The 17,419-nt window shown below is 51.2% G+C and overlaps 1 protein-coding gene across 1 annotated transcript in view; it reads right to left on the reverse strand.

Annotated features, from left to right (window-relative positions):
- Positions 1-6,491: 6,491 nt before the first annotated feature.
- Cacng4 (calcium voltage-gated channel auxiliary subunit gamma 4) overlaps positions 6,492-17,419 on the reverse strand; it is a 61,317-nt gene continuing 50,389 nt past the window's right edge. The window contains exons 2-4 of the mRNA XM_057775113.1: positions 16,481-16,564; positions 10,669-10,809; positions 6,492-9,293 (exon numbers count right to left, since the gene is read on the reverse strand). Coding sequence (XP_057631096.1) covers positions 8,755-9,293; positions 10,669-10,809; positions 16,481-16,564 — 764 coding nt within the window. The 3' untranslated portion in view covers positions 6,492-8,754. The remainder of the gene's footprint in view (positions 9,294-10,668; positions 10,810-16,480; positions 16,565-17,419) is intronic.

Here is a 17,419-nt window from a genome sequence, read left to right on the forward strand (position 1 = left end):
GTCTTTACAGAAGGCTGTGAAATCACCTCTCCGTGTGGTGGCGGGGGGGGGGGGGGGGGGAAGGACTTGGTGAAGAGATTTGAAGATATGGGGAGTTCCGGAGAGCACAGTGGAAACAGAGGATGGGAGGGGCATCGCTAGAGCTACAGCAGGGTCCTGGGATGTTCTTCTTTACACGTAAGCCCAGAAAAAGGATTTCCATCTTCTGAGACTCCCACTTTTCTATCTTGCCTCAGGACACCTGTCCTTGGGTCCAGATGCTGTGCTGAGGGGTTTTCTAGGCATGAAAAAAGGCATTCGATATGCTGCTTCCAACATCAGACCTTTGAGCAAGAGTCTCCAAGTGATTCTAGATTCAGCCATGGAGCCTGTCAGTAGAGGCTCTAGGCTGTACAGCAGAGGGACCATGAGGCCCTGGCCCTGTTGAACTGAACTGAGAATGCTTGAGCATATTTAATGGGTGCACATAACACATGCGCACGTGTATGTGTGTGTGTACATGTGTGTGTATGTGTACGTGTACATGTGTGGAAATCAGAGCACAGCATCTGGGAATTGGTTCCCTGATTGATACAAAAATCCCAGGGACTGAAGTCAGGCTGTCACTCAGGCTCGGTGGCAAATGCCTTTACCCACTGAGCCATCTTGCCAGGCCTCTAGCCCATATTTAATGTTTGTTTAATGCTCCTAGGTTTGGAGTGATTTCCTCCATAGTTCAATTAGTTGATGTCCTGCAGGAGTTGCGGGAAATGCATTTTGGTATGGCTGAGGATGGGCAAGAGTGTAGTCTGGTGGGAAGAAGCATTTTAGGATCTAGTGTTCTCTGGGAGGCAGGTAGATCTGTGGCTTGACAGCCAGCCAACCAGTCTGGCTACATCCGTGAGTGCCAAGTAGTGAAAGCCCTTGTCCCAAACAGAGATGGAGAACAATAGAGAAGACACTCAGGGCTGACCTCTGGTTTCTGCATACATGCACATGTGCACATATGTGTGCATACACACATGCACACACACACATGTGGAGAGAGAGAGGGAGGGAGAGAGAGAAAGGGAAAGATAGAGAGAGAGACAGATTTTGTTTTTTTGAGACAGGGTTTCTCTGTGTAGCTTTGGTGCCTGTCCCGGAACTAGCTCTTGTAGACCAGGCTGGCCTCGAACTCCCAGAGATCCGCCTGCCTTTGCCTCCCTAGTGCTGGGATTAAAGGCGTGCGCCACCACCGACTGGCTTGTATTATGGTTTTTAAGAGGGACTTGGCTGTTGCAATTTTATGTGTAGGTTCTGGGTGTCCCACAGAAGCCTGTCCCCTAGAATGCTTATCAGGGGACAAAGGCCAGGAAGATCAAGCCCCTCTCTTGCAGGCATAAGCACACGGTGGCAACTCTCTTGGACCGCAGGCTTCAGCTTCTGAGGTTGCTTCTGCAGTTTTGTTGAAAGCTGCAAGTCTAAAAATATCTCTACCTAGAGTATCTCTCTATCTTCTCCATCTGCCCTCTGGACTCTAAGGTTCCCCCCCCCCCCACTTCACACCTCTCATCTTGGGAGTTGGGCAGCCAGGTGTGGTATCTGGTTCCTGCAGCAGGGACCTGAAGTCAAGGGGCTTATTCTGGGCTCTCCTCCCTCCCGTGAAACCCACTCCAGCAGCTCCACTTCGGTGAGCCATTGGCAAAAGTACTCTATTGGTATAGCTAGGCTTCTGGCACTCACTGCTGGGCTTTTTCAGTCCTGTGTGTGAGCTTTATGAAGCCAGACATTTCCCCATGGGGTAATAGAGGTTGCAGGATAGAGCCTACAAGCACCCTAAACACTACTACCCAAAAGTCTAGGGGACATGAAAGGTGCAGGAAGTAGATGTTAGTGGAACTGGCCACAGGAGGACTGAACAGGATGCAGGCATACTATGAGCAGTATGCATGGGCAGGTCTGGTCTTCAGACTGTCCCCCTCGAGAGCTGTTCTAGAACAATCCAACACTGGAAACTCCTTAAGAGTTGTCAGCGAACACTCTGTCTATTCATTTATATTTATTTGTTTGTTCATTTATTTATTATTATTTGATTGCATTGGTGTTTTGCCTGAATGTGTCTGTGCGAGGGTGTCTATCCCTGGAGCCACAGACAGCTGTGAACTGCAGTGTGCTTGCCGGGATTTGAACCCGGTTCCTCTGGAAGACCAGCCAGTGCTCTTAACAACTGAGCCATCTCTTCAGCCCCCTCAGTGAAAACTCTTGAACATTCAAATGCAGTCTTTAAAAAATCGATTTGGTTTATTATTTTAATTATGTGTAGATGTTTGTGTCTGTGTGTGGGTATGTGTTCGTGAGTGCAGGAGCTTGCAGAGACCAGAGGCGTCCGATCCCCTGGAGCTGGAATTACAGGTTGTGAACTCTCTGACATGGTTGCTGGGAACTGAACTCAGGTCCTCAACAACAGCAGTAAATGCTCTTAACCATTGAGCCATCTCTCCAGACCCTCAGCTGAAGTGTTTAAACTGGGCATTTTAAAGTATTTCCTTATTTAAAATCCAATTCATTCTCTCAAAGATCTGGTGGCAACCTCTTCCTTGGATGGTGGGGACGGAGCTGCGACAGGCTGCTCACTGCTGGCTGCCCTAGGAGAAAGGCAGGAGGACCTGAAGTTTTATTGGATTCTTTCCTGGCCCTTGGCCACATCACTGCAGCTGCTGGATGCGGGCTGAGGAAGAAGACACCACCATGCTGTGTGCCCGTATGTCACACTGGGCCACGCTTCGGAGCTTGTTCAGTTCTAACATTCTGTTCCCCAAATCCAGGGACAAAGACTTTAAGGAGGTGCCCCATCTTTCACCCCCAATGGGCCATTTTCCCACGTCCTTCCTCAACCTCCAATTTCTGTTTTGGAAATGTGTGGGTCAATAATGATGCAGAAATCCTAACATGGCAGGAAAAAGGGACATGGAGAATAATTTTTTTTTTGGTTGTTGTTTTTGTTTTTGTTTTTTTGACAGGGTTTCTCTGTGTAACAGTCCTGACTGTTCTGAATCTTACTTGTAGACCAGGCTGGCCTTGGACTCGTGAAGATCTACCAGCCTCTGCCCCTAGAGTGCTGGAATTAAAGGCATGCACCGCCACTACTCAGATAAAGAAGTGTTTTATGTTTATAGTCTAGACATACGTACCCCAAAGCTGCTGTGTGATCTTGCACAAGTGACCACCCCTTTCTGTGCCTTGGATTTCTGCCCTGAAGTCAGGCTTGTGTGGGGCACTTGGCTTTGAGTTTACTGATGTTTGAAACAGACCATTCTGAGGGCTGAGAGGCTAATTCTGGGCACTGTACAAGATTTAGAACCTTCCTTGGTGGCTCCCAGAAGACCCAACTGCAGCTGCTTCAAGCAGAAATGTCTCCAGACATTGGCAAGTGTCCCCTACAGTGCAAAATCTCTTCTCCCACTGGGCAGGCGATGTGTCTCCTTTTAATGGTTGTGAAATTGAAAAGGGCACCTTCCTTTATTTTACCCACACATTCTCCACCTTTGAACTTGTTTTCTTCTATGATGAGCAGGTGGGATGAGGCAAGGCCAGGCCTGCCCTGCTGGTCAAGTGTTGAATGGTGTTATTCTCCTGGGTAACAACGACATGAGCACAAACCTATTCCTCACTTGGGAAGAGAGTGACACAGGCCCATTCTATACAAAGGACATCTGGAGCAATGAGTCCAGATACCATGTAGGATCCCAAGGAGGAGCTCAGGACACATGGGGGTTGGGACTGTCACGAAGATTTTACTTCTAGGTGAACATGCCTCAAAAAGTTTGGGAGTAGGAGGGCAGAAGAGAGAGGTACCAAAATTGTCCAGCAGGCCCTGAGACTCGTCAGCTGTCCCCCAAACTCTTTTCTCCTCTATAGATTACATTCCTACTGTAGTGGTTTGAATGAAAATGGTCCCCGTAGCCTCACAGAGACTGGCATTATTAGAGGTGTGGTTTTGTTGGAGGAAGTGTGTCACTGGGACTGGGCTCTGAGGTTTAGACACTCAAGCCAAGCCCAGTGTCGCTTTCTCTTCTTGCCACCTGCTGATCCAGATGCAGAACTCTTGGTCACCTCTCTAGCACCGTGTCTGTCTGCATACTGCCATGCTTCCCACCCTGACAATGGACTGCACCTCTGAAATTGTAGGCAAGCCCCAACTAAATGTTTTCCTTGTAAGAGTGCTAGGCAGTGGTGGCACATATTTTTAATCCCAACACGCCGGAAGCAGAGGCAGGCAGATCTCTTGAGTCTGAGGCCAGCCTGGTTTACAGAGTGAATTCCAGAACAGTCAGGACTACAAAGAGAACTCCTTCTCCAAAAATCAAGAACTAAAAGAGAAAGGAAAAAATAGAAAAGAAAAAAGAGTTGCTGTGGTCATGGACTCTATTCACAGCAATAGCCCTCAGTATAACTTTCTTTCTCTTGGATGCACAGATATGATTGAATTCCAGCCTATGGTGTGTGGACAGCTGGTCACAACTTCCTGGTCCAATAAAACCAAAAATCATCCACGTTCATCTTCCACTTGCCACAGAACCCCCACAGTTTGGGCCTCGGAGTGTCTACATTAAGAGCATAGACCAGGGCTGCCTCACACTCCCTAGGTGTGCCTAACATGAGAAATGAAGGTCTTTCGTTTTCAGCATTTACACTTGGGGCTGCTGAGCATGTAGCTGGCCTACTCTTAAATAACACAGTGAAGGCTAGAATGGTGGCTACTGAGCTGGCCTATGGCTAGGCTAGAAATGTTTACTTTTTTTTTTATAAACGTGTGGGGGAGGTGTTCACATGTGTGCACATATGTATGGAGACCATCCACAGGGACCCTGTCTTTTTTTCTCCTTTGAGGCATGGTCTTTCATTGACCTTGAAGGTCATCTGATCGGCCAGAGAGAGCACCAGAGGTCCTCCTTTCTCTGCCTTCTCAATATTGGGATTGTCAGTGCCCATTACTGGTGTTTGGCTTTTTTGTTTTGTTTTGTTTTGTTTTGTTTTAGTGGGTTCTGGGAATTGAACTCAGGTCCTCACACTTGCAAAGCAAGTGATTTACTAACTGAGCCATCCCCCACGTCCAGCCCTGGAGCTTATTGCATTAGGGAATACACTGATTTCTGTGTTGATTCTAACAGACCTAGCTCTGCAAGTTATGGAGGCAGCAATTTTAGCTGAATTAAACACGTGACATGTGACTGCAGGAAGTGGTGGCAAGTCCCTAAATGCGGCCTGGCACGAGAGTCTGCCCAGGATGGCTGGACAGCTTCTGCTGAGCCAGGGTTTCCTCCAGGCTAAGAATAAACAGTAGACATGGGCATTTTGGCACAAGGTGCTAACTCCAGGCAGAACTGGCTCCAGGCTAGGGGCACAGCGGGTGCACAGCATGGTCTCTGGTGGGACCCGGCAAAAACCTGAACTCTCCAGGCTGTCCTGGTGGCTCAGCATACCCGGGGACATGTTAAGAAATATAACACAGAGTTCCGACAGGCTGGGAGAAGGCCAACAGTTCTCGGCCTCCTAGCTTAGTGCCCTTCCCTCTGACCAGGCTGTAAGAGGCCTTCGAAGGAGGCAGAAGAGTTTGGTTTCTGAGAGACCAGAGACCAGGCGAGCCCATCACCCTTGGGAAGAAAATTCCAGATCACAGTCCTGCAAGACAGGGATGGTGGCATGAGATGGGAAGGTCCCTATGAGATGGGTGGGCAGAATAAGGGGAGTCACCGAAGATCTTTCATTACGCCTCTGATATCCAGCAAAGGCCGCACAGGGGGAAAGCTGGAGAGCCATAGCAGCTGTTGCTAGGTCTGTGCAATCTGCCAAGTACAGTTTGGGGGGGATGGGTCGCTCTGGCCCTTTCTCTCCCTCTCTTATCTCGTCTCTCCCCTGTGCCAGTGGACTGGGTTTCGGGGGTCCAGTCATCTAACAGCAAAGGGAAGTCTTCTGGCCTCTTGTCTCAGGCAGTGTCTCCTTCAAGAAGACCCATCACATCTTGGATCCCAGGGAAAGGCACCAAAGGCACCAAGCTAGGAGGCTGGGGCCTATTGTCCCCACACCTCTGCCTCAGCCTGTCTAAACTCACTGTCCTGGCTACTCAGTCCTCTTTCTTCCCGCCTTAGAAGGGTACCTCAGAAAATGTGTCTCTGGCTATGCCGAGCCACTAGTTCCCATGGCTCAGGGAGTTTAGGCTTTTGTCAAGTCTCACCAGTGACTTGCTCAGCTGCTCCCAGCTTATCCATGGGAAGGCGTCTTAGTGGTACCTTCTTCAGAGGTCACAGCCTAGCCTGGTCCTCAGAGTCAAGCCAGAGAAGCCGGTCTTGTCTTCATGGTGTCTGCCCCCACCCTGCCACCCTCCTTGTGGTTGTCCCACACAATTCCTACACCTGGGATACTAGATACCCATAAGGACCCCAGGGGAGTACCCCCACCCACCTACCATATCAAAAGTAAAACATTTTAAAAATGTTTTTATTTAATTAAAAAAAAGAGAGAGAGAGAGACAGAACTAACAACCGCAAACCATTGGTGGGTACAGGATCACAGGGGCTTAACTGGTGAGACACACAGGGGAGGGGGCAGGAATGAGGAAGGGTGGGAAGATGGGCTCAGGCCTCATGTCCCTTCAGAGAGGGAGCCAGATCTGAGCCTGTCAACAGTGAGGCCCAGCTCCACTCCCCTTGTCCCACAGGGAGAGCAAGCTGGTGACCAGGGTCCCAAGAGTGAGGCCAACAGTCAGTGGGAGAAAGGGCTAGGGGGCTGGAGCAGTTGAGGTTTTTCTCCCTGTGTTCTAGCCCCTCCTCCCCCCTGCCCCCGTCCCTTCTTCCTTTTCCTTCTAGCTCTTTCTTGGTCCCTGAAGTGGGCCTGTGTACTCTGCCTGGGACTGGACAAGAGGTAGGATTCATCGGAACATAGCTTTCTTACGTGGACTTGTGGAAACTCCTGGGACCACAGGTTCGGGAAGGTAGCTTGTGTGGAAGCTACCATAGGCTGCTCTAGGTCCAGAAGAGACATGAGACAGATCTCGGGTCTCCCTGGGGGTCAGGGCTTCCTTCAGCCTCAAGAGATGCTACCGCGGTGGTAGAGGGGAGGTGGGTGGCTGGGGAGGTGGGTGGGGACAGACCACACACCCTGACACCAGTGCTCACTGCTGTGCAGGCTTTGACACATGCTGAGGAGCCCACCTGGCCAGGAAGGGATGATTGTGAGCAAATACATAGCACGCTCTCATCTTAGCTCCCCAGCTCCTGGGCAGCTGGCTGCAGCTATGACATGGGATGTCTCCCTTCGGGGTGGTGGGGGCAATGGAGGGCAGGCAGGGAAGGACAAATGGACCTGGGTCTGAACTCGGTGTCAGCCTAGGGGGCTCCATGAGCAGGTGACTGAGGTAAGAATTGGCTTGTCACTTCTAAGTGAGACAGTTACCGGGGTCACAGATGACTGTTCAAGATTGGATTAAGAAGTCTCAAAAAGTAAGAAACAATTGATCCTTAGAAAGCACTGTGTTATAGAAAAGGGGGTGAGTTCCACTTCCTGGAGAGTTCTCTCTAATCTGGACACAACTCACATGGTTTTTCCTCACCTCAAGAGGGAAAGGGGGAACGGTTGGACAAACTGTAAAACACAGAACTCATCCTTAGATTCACGCAAAGTTAGAAAGCCCAGGACGGCCCCTGGAGTCAAATGTCCACAGAGTCCTTCATGTATCGGCGGAATAAATTATGATGACAGACAGCAGTTGGGGAGGATGCCGTTGCTACTTTTTAGGATGAGGAGTTGTCTGCAGCTTGTTCTCCTGCTGTTGTTTCTCAGTGTGTCACGATTCAGAATCACCTGGAAACGGATGCTCTTTCTTTGTTCTTCTTTGTCTCTGCTCACCTTCAGGTTCCCCTCCCCGAAGTTTATACATCTGTTGTAGAACACCACTCTGGAGGTGGGAAGGGCCCCACCTCCCCTCAGGGGTCAGAGTAGTTCCTCAGGCAAGTAGGGGAGAGACACAGTTAGAGGCTTTGCGCCTACCTCTCCTCAGACCCATGGAATCCTCCAGTTCTCCAAGTTTAGTGAGTAGGTCTTGCCTATTCTGAGCTTGGGAGAAACTTCCAGAAGCAAGCAGGAAAGCCGGCAGAGCCTCTGCCTTTATCCCAGATTCCCGGTCTCCTGAGGTGGAGAGAAGCCGGCCGCAGGACAGCTCAAGGCTGAAGCACCAGTTAGTCACAGAGCTTTCTCTTTAGGACGGATGATATTTTCAACCACAGGCTCCTCCAGGCCGCTGGACAGAAGCGAGAGAGGGAAACACAGAGGGAAAGGGAGCAAGCCTCGGCTCATTTCAGGCTCCAGGACACAGGAATGTCTGAGTGGGAAGTATGGGGGCTCAGTGGTCCCAGTTCTGGAAGAAGCCTTCCTGTGGCCCAGCGCCCAGGGAAGGAGAGGGGATCTGACATCTTCTTCGGGCCTGACAGGTTTCCTGGTTTCCAAGAGGCAGGCCGATGCAGCTTCTGGAAAATTCTTGGGCCTCCTGGGAAATTTCAGTGACCTGGAGGGCAGCAATATACCCTGTCGTGGGAGAAAGTTAGCCTTCAGTTTCTACCCAAGCCCTGATTCTGGTATCTGGCTTCCTTCACTCTAAGCCAACCCATGGCATCTTCTGGAAGCCAGGGAGGGCTGCCCTCGGCTCCAGTTCACTGTCTATAATCTTAAGGGTCACCCTGTTGCGTGTCACACAAACAGCCGCTCTGGGGGAAGCCGGCGCTGAGACGGGTGGGCGGGTCACACGGGAGTCGTCCGCCGGTTCAGCATGCTGACGTGGAAACCCTCCTTTAGGTCCTGTGGGAAGAAGTCGTGCATCTGGAGGAAGCCAGCATCCTGGTCCGGGGTGTAACTGGCAGCTGTGGTTACTTTGAGGGGCTCCCTGGACAGCGTGTACATGGACAGCTCACCCATGGGAATGGCCCCGGTGATCTTCAGGCCCACGGGAGACGCATCCCTGGAAGGCGAGGCCTCGGTGGACCGTGAGCTGGACCTAGACCGCCGTCGCCGGTACCTGTAGCTCGGCATCCTGGCGTATGGTGAGGAGGAGGAGGGCTTAAGGAATTCCCGCTTGGTTTTAAACCTCAACTCTTTATTTTTCTCAATGTAAATGTTTACAGCCAGGACACCCACGGTCTCCGCCACAATAAACGACAGGGCTCCAAAGTAAAAAGACCAGCCGTAGTTGTAATGGTTCTTCTTGTCTTCGTCACGCTTGTCACTGGGGTCTCCTGTGTTGCTGGAGATGTAGACAATGATGCCAATGATATTACTGAGGCCTGAAAGGGAAGCGGGCAGGAGAGACTAGAGGTCAGACTCATAGCAGTAATGACAGGGCAGAGAACAGGCCCCTGAAGGTGGGATGGTGGCCAGTCTTCTCCATGATATTTATTTATTATGGTAATTTATTTTTTATTTATTTATTTATTTATTTTAGAAAGAGACTAATGTAGCCCAGGCTTGTCCTGAACTTAAGTAACCAAGGAAGACCTTGAACTTCTAATTAATTCTTCACCTCCCAAGTGCTGGGATTACCTGGCTTGGTAACTAATTTTTCTTCTTTTTACATTCTTTTCTTCCCTCCCTCTTTCCTTTTTTCCTTCCTCTCTTTCCTTTTGATTGGGTCTCATGTAACCCAGGCTGGCTCAGATCTCCCTTAGGTGGCCAAGGCTGGCTTTGAATTCCTCATCCCCATTAAAAAAATTATTTTCTGTGTATGTTCATTGGTGTTTTGCACACACCACGTGTCTGCCTGCAAAGGCCAGAAGAGGGCATCAGATCCTCCGGAAGAGGAGTTACAGACGCCTGTGAGCCACCACGCATGTGCTGGGAACTGTACTCCACTCCTCTGCAAGTACAGCCAGTGCTCTTAACCACGGAGCTGTCTTTCCCAGTCAGAACTCCTGATTCTTTTGCCTCCACTTCCCAGCTGGGATTAGAGCTGTGCACCACCATACCCATCTTGGCAGCTAAGTCCCGTGGGTGTTTGTGAGAGATGAGTTCTGCATTTCTCAGCTGCACTTGAAACCTGGGATGACCATGTCCCTCAGGGTAATGCAGCATTTACCTATAGCCCACCTACTCCCCAATCCATCTCTAACTAGCCTGTAACAGCCAACACAATCCTATGTTAAGTAAATGGATGTTATTCTGTCCTTCCTATTCCAGTCCCTCACCCTGGCTTTACACGGCAAACTTCCTTGGGACTTGGCATCCCAGGAGTCTCCATGTTCTTTCCCGACGATCCAACTCAGCCAGCTCCCAACCCTCTTACAGGTTTGGAAAGCAGCCAAGCCCAGTACCTTGGTTGTACTTTGCAAACCCACCTTTCCGAGATGTGAAATTCACATACTATCCAATTAACCTCTCTGAAGGACACGATCCAGGGGCATTTAGTGTACTTACAATGCGTGCAACCCTTCACAATGGGTGAACCCCCGTTTGTAAGACCGTCATCTCCTCCAAAGGAAACCCCATTAAGCAGTTGCTCCCCATCCCTTGCCTCAGTCTTACACATCTGTCCTCTTAAAGTTAACCATGCCCTGACTTCAGACTGCCCTCCTACCGGGACGCACACTCCTGGCAGTGAAGACCACACGCTTAGGTACACTACCATGGCTGCATCTCTGGTCCCATAGGGGTAGCCCGACTTACCTGCAGCCACAAAGAGGATGCCTGCACTGAGGACAATATTGTTCTTGCGGCTGTAGATCCTCCCAGCGCCGATGCAGAGCCCTCCAAGCAGGAGCAGGATGGTGCTGAGGATGGGAAAGACACTGGAGGCTCGCACGATGCCTAGGCCAGGGTAGGAAGAAAACAGAGAGGGCCGTGAGTCCAGCCATCCTCTCTGCCATGGCCACGGGTGTTTCTCCCAGGGGTCCTGCTGCTGGACCTAGGCAAACGATGGCTCTAGGTTGGCCGTTGACTCTTCCAGAAGCCACGTGACCAGCAGTCACACCTACCTACAGATCACTGGGCCTCTTTCTCACATTGCTTTCAGGTGAGAGGGACTAGAGTCTCCCTCACTGGCACTGGGGAGACCACAGTAAAGGTCACTAATGTTCTAGATGGCATGGACATTCACGCGACAGCTCACAGCCCACCGAGTTCTCTCCTGAATGTACCATAGGTACATTAGAAGGCTGGGAAGTAACGTGCCCAAGACAACAGTCAGCGGAACAGGCTTTAGCACACTGAATGGGACTGGGTATCCTGCTCTGTGACGAGCTGTGTGTTCTTAGACAAATTCCTCCACTCTTCAAAAACTCACTTTCCCCACTCGTGAAAACATGGTTTTAGTAACTCAGTGTCTCCTCATCTCTAATAAGGAACATTCCAAATACCAAATCGGAGAAGGACCCTGTGTTTCCTATACATACATACCCATAATAAAATCAACATGTTTACATTTTCATTTATTATTATTGTGTGTGCATGCACGTGCCACTGTCCATGTGTGGAGGTCAGAGGGCAACTCTGGGGAGTCAGTTCTCTCCTTCTGTCTTTAGGTGGGTTCTGCGTTTGAACTCAGGTCACCAGACTTGCACACATAGCAAACACCTCTACCTGGAGCCATCTTGTCAGCCCACCATGATAAAATTTAATTTAATCGACAAATCAAATACAGAAAGTGACTGGTGGCAGCTAATGATAAAACAGAGCCACTGCAACACTACACTGTAATAAAAGTTACTTGAGGAACCTATGAGCTCTTTATTTCTGGCATTTTCCATTTCATAAGTTTGAACTGCTGCTGACTAACAGCCACAAAGCCAAACCACGAATAAGGACTGAAATCTCACAAATTTAGACTGGGAATTAGTGGGGGCCACTGTGCTGTGATTCGTTTTGTCTCTATGAGGCGATCAGCACAGGGCTGGCTGCTGCATGCACTTCCTAAGTGACTGGTTCTGTCCAGCAAATCACTACCGTGTCTACAGATGAAGAAGTACAACTTCACAACAAGTGTGAATCACGGAAGAGGCAGCAGGACGCGGTGAGACGTGGCCTACCACGCTGGTCAACAGAACCATGTCCGAATCCTTGTTCTACCCCTGACCAGCAAGGTCGGGGTGGGGTAGGGGCAGGGAACTTCCATGACCACCTGGGTTCACTTTTTCCTAACTTGGCCACAGTGGTGATACCACGCTGGAAGGGTTGACTGTGCCTTCTCCTTGTGAATGTGGCTTCCTGTGGGAAAAGGTATTACATATGTGTTTAGAGACCTTAGGGTCCCTTAAGATGAGACCTTCCTGAATGGACCAAGTTGTCCCTGAGTCCAGGGATAAGCATCTTTCTAAGACAGTGGGGAAGGCTTTGAGAATGAAGTCAGAGGATGGTGACATGGTCAAGAAATTCCAATGTTCCCACACAGCAGATGTGTCAAGGGAAGAGTCTCACTCCCTGAGCACGTAGAGGGGCAGGGGCCTGACAGTGTGTCCCCTTTTTGACTTCCAGTTGTCACCCAGGAGTCAGTCTCTGGAAGTCAATCAGCTGCATGGTTCATGACAGTTTGCTACAGCCCTTTCGGAAGTGAACGCCCACCGGAGCACATGGCAGGCTTCTGGTCTCCACCCTGAGCATCTGGGTGGATGGCAAGGGAGTCAGAGGAAGAGGACAAAGACATGGGGGATGCTCAGAGCTCGGCCTTCTCTGTGTCCTCCCAACTCTAGAGAAATTCAGTTGTGTGGGCTTTGGTGGCACCAGCGGAGGACCGTGAGTCAGGAAGTGCGGGTAGGTGCCCCTCCTGAGCCAGCTGACTGGTTTGGGGCCTCGCAGCCTCTGAAGGCGGTGTTTGTCTCCTTTCTGTGTGACACAGTGTGAGCCCTTGTTCCACAGAGAAGGGATTGTGTGGGGGCATTAAAATGAGACTCCTCTCTTCAGCGCTCCCTCCCCCACTCCTCTTAGCTTTCCTGTACTCACAGGCTCTGGGAGTCGGCTTCCGGTGTGCTTCGGAAACATGCCTCTGAGCTGAGACGGCCAGACTCAGGTCAAGACCCTGTCCTGCCTTCTGAAGACCAATAAGGTGGTCCAGAGAGAAGGGGGCTCCAGTTCATTCAAAGACACTGGAGGCCTGTGCCTCAGAGCCCTCAATCCAGGCGAGTCCTGCAGTCACCTGTCCCTTGCCAAAAGACTCGGATGCTTGAGTGTGTTGTCGAACATGTGTCTGAGGGATGAGAGACTAGAGCCAGCCACACCACGTGACCACATCAAGCTACACGGATGATATATACCTGTCTGGAGGATGGACAGGGATGACGCTTGTCTGTCTGGAGGATGGACAGGATGGACACTATCTTATAACTTACTCTAGGCGTCATTGTGGACTCAGAGCTGTCTCGACACCTGTGCTGAGGCTTGGCACAGACATCCCCCCATCTAGCTGGAAATCCTGGAAACCTAGGAGGGAGGTGCCAGGCCTGGGGCAAGACAGGCAGGGACTGGACCATGGGGACAAGACACACCCAAGGGAGAGACTATGCAGGGTGTGAGGTCGTGACTCCCCGAAATCCCAAGCTATGAGTGTGCAATGCTCAGAGGCCCCCAGAAATCCAGTGACAAAAATGCAACTCAAAATGCAAGCTTCTCTGGGAGGCTTAGGAACTTGAGGGTCAGGGTTGACTTGATTCTTGAATTTTCTAAGGTAGAGTGAGAGCCACCTAGCCTCGGGGCCTACTGGGCTGCTGCTGTCTCAGGGGCCTTCCCTTGCCACAGAACCTTCCGGGCTCCCCAAACTACTGTGCTCTGCCACCAGACCAGCACCTGGAGGGCAGAGCTATTTCCATGCCACTGTACCCACTTACTCAGGATGGTGACAAGTACATGATAGGAGAGTCACACTTTCTGTCAAATGAATGAAGAAATAAGTGAGATCACCATACGAGCCCCCAGAGACCACTCTCCTGGGCTTCTCTACAGTTTGGAGATAATAGTCTGGACAGAAACCAGAAGGTTGAACACTGAGAATCAGGGCAGCCTGGGAGCCACAGGCCCTGTGGCTACAGAGACTACGACCTTCACAGGTCTGAGTTGTGTATGCAGCTGGCTCCAGGTTGCCCTGTGTTCTGGGGGAATGTGGAAATCAGTTTTCAGGGCCAAGTGTCCCTATCTCCACAGCCACCGAACGGGCACACACTAGCTTATTAAGAACTCACCTCTGCCCCCAAACTGACCAACAGCCAAAGCCTGCGGGCCCGGGGGCCACCTGCCATCTTTTCCCTGGGTACCTCCGGGCTTGTTACAAACCAGCAGGCTTCCTTGGGGATCTGATACATTTGAGAACGCGTCCTTTGTAGGAGAGACAACTGTCACACTGATACTATCCCTCTGAGGCACTCCCAGTCCTCTGGGTACCCAGGGGACACCGCTGGCAGGAGGACCTGTAGCATCAGGGCCAAAGCTTCTGGTCACATGGCTTGTGTGACTCCAGACCCTAACTCTGTCCCTCTCTGTCCCATTCTGGACCCCAGGAGGCTGACTGTGTGGACCGAACCACGAGGCTCCCAACTATGGCTTTTGGAGGACAGTGCCACCGTTTGGAGTTATTCCCAAGGCTTCTCTCTGCCAAGCTGCAAAACGAAGAAGCTGCCACATTCTTCCCTAAAGGTCACAGCTCTTGCCACTCAACCCCGTCCTTCCAGCTCCCTTTCACGTGCTCTGCCTCACAGAACTGGAAGGATGTCACTCAGCCATAATTCATGCAATTAGCAATCCTTGTGTTGCGTACCGTGCAACCTCCACGGTGATCTATGGCCACTCTAAGGGGATCCCACTCACCTGGTCAAGTGAGGGCCCCCAATATGTGGGATCAGAGGGCAGGAGGGCGACAGAGGAGAAGATACGGGAGGTGGGTATTATTTCAGGTTCTGGGCCTGGCTGGAGCAGCCTGGCATGGCCTTGGCTCCTTGGGAACCGCACTGTTCTATTTCATCAGATGACTCATAATCCAAATCCTTTCTTGTAGAGGAAAAAAAAGACCCATAATCAGGTGCACAGTGAATTGTGCTCTCTCTGAGGACACACTGGTATCGATTCTCCATGTGTGAGGCTGGGCCCGAGCCCCAGGGGAGCTGCGAGAAGCAGCTCTTTGTGTCTTTTGGCTGATGGGGAAGGAGGAGGGACACAGAAATTCTAGCATCCACTTCTAGCCCCTCTGGCTACGGCTTCCTGCCTTCTGGGGGGCGGTGTTCAGAGGCCCACGGATGAACTCTGGGTAGACTGCAGGAACAGGAGCAGTTTATCCTCTGGAGTCCAGCACGGGCTGTGGATAGCACCTGGGAGGCAGCACTTAGCCACAGGACCAGATCGGAGCAAGGCTTAAGGGCAGGTCATAGGCAGAGTCATTGGCTGTATTAGTCAGGGTAGAAGGGAACCAGGGACACCTGTCAGGGGGTACCCTGCCACCTCCATCACCAACTCTGGGGTACCCTGACACCTCCATCACCAACTCTGGGATACCCTGCCACCTCCATCACTAACTCTGGGGTACCCTGTCACCTCCATCACCAACTCTGGGATACCCTGCCATCTCCATCACCAACTCTGGGATTCCTGGCACCTCAGGAAGCTATCTTAGCTGGTGAGTTAATCCCTACATAGTGTGCTTCTGATGTTCCACCCCTCAGGAAGCTGTGGTCTGGGCAGAACTTTTTCCAAGACTGGGACTCATAAGGCTCAGGGTGGCCTCAGATTCACTACACAGCAGAGGAGGCCCTTGGTCTCCTGATCCTCCTGCCTCTGCCTCTTGAGTGTTGGTATTATTGGTGTGAACAATCACACTGGGCTCAGAGAGCTTGTATCTTCTCTTTCCCTCCCTCCCCCTCTCTCCCTCTCTCTCAATTTTAACTTTATTTTATGTTCACTGGTGTGAGGGTGTCAGATGCCTTGAAACCGGAGTTACAGACAGGTGTGAGCTGTCTGGGGATTCTGGGAATGGAATCTGGGCTCTCTGGAAGAGCAGACAGTGCTCTTAACCACCGAGTCATCTCTCTAACCCTATTTAAAAAACAAAAACAAAAAACTGGAGACAGGGGCTCATGTAACCCAGCCTGGCCCCAAACTTACTACATAGCAGAGGATGCCCTCAAATTCCTGATCCTCCACACCTCCCAAGTACTGAGATTACAGCACGTGCCATCAAGCTGGGTTTTAACAATGCTAAGGATGGAGCCCAGAGCTCTGTATGGGTTAGGCACTCTGTCAACTGAGCTACATCCCCAGGAAGTTCTTGTCTTTAACTTCAGTTGCTCCACCAGCAGTACCTTGAAGCTGCACCCAGCTGCTTGGGCTTCACTGGGTTTGGGGCCTTGACCAACTGTACCCACTCACACTCAGGGCATCCACACATCAGGGCACCGCTAGGCTCAACCCCACCCTCTGAGCTCAGGACTTCCATAGGGCTCACCTCTCTAGCCCCTCCCTTCCTCTCCCCTCCTGATACAAAGCAGCTGGGGTACTTGGCACTCACGGAGGAGGTACTCTGAGCTGTCATGGTCGTAATCGTTGTCCTCTGGGAAGTGGTTGATCCGGAAGCAGTGTCCTTTATAGATGCCTGGAAGAAACAAGGACAAACACAGGCCGTGAGTATCCTGTGGGTTCACACACCGTTCATTCCAGGCATGGAACTTTGGGTGGGTCACAGGAACAGAGGGAAGAGAAGTCAGATCTGGAGTCCCCACAGCTGAGTGCCCTATGGGGACACAGATACACACTGAGATGAACCGCAATCACAACCGTATCACTTATGCTTAAGACCAGACATCATCAAGAAGGAAACGACACGCCACTAGTTAGTGTCCGGACAAAAAGGCTCCAATCGGCAGGTGAGATCCCCACACCTAAGGGATTCTAGAACTGCAGCTTGAAAAATGACCAGGAATTTGTTCCTGACGAATGGGCAGAGGGCCTTTCAGGCACAGCAAGACTCATAAAGGCAAAGGTCGCGTGGTTCTTATTCAGTATGGTACGAATTCCTTATACCAATGCTAGGATGGTCTCGAGACTCCACCCCCTCAATCTGATTGATGGTAGAGAGCCAAGAAACTTCCAGAAGGGCTAAAAGGCTGGAAGAGCAGGATTCCTGGTTTATTCAGTAACTGTGGGAGGATGGGACGGTTCCCCCTTCCAGAATCTTCCATCCATTTTCTCCTAATCCTTTGCTGTCCTATAGTGGGGGCATGCCCACCACTAAACAGCCGGTAGAGAGGGAGTCACATGACGGGGGGTGGGGGGCGGGGGTGCGCGGAGTCACGTCACTTCGTGCCTGCCTGCCAACTCCTCTGCCTAGTCAGCCGACTGACTGACTCTAGCTGAGCTCCCCCCCACGCCCCCACCCGTGCCCCCTCACCCCCTCCATAACTGGTCAGAGCTGGTCTATTTCCAGCTGTAGCCTGTGCCTTTCTTGCAG

This window comes from Chionomys nivalis, chromosome 7, assembly GCF_950005125.1.
Source record: "Chionomys nivalis chromosome 7, mChiNiv1.1, whole genome shotgun sequence".
Lineage (NCBI taxonomy): Eukaryota > Metazoa > Chordata > Mammalia > Rodentia > Cricetidae > Chionomys > Chionomys nivalis.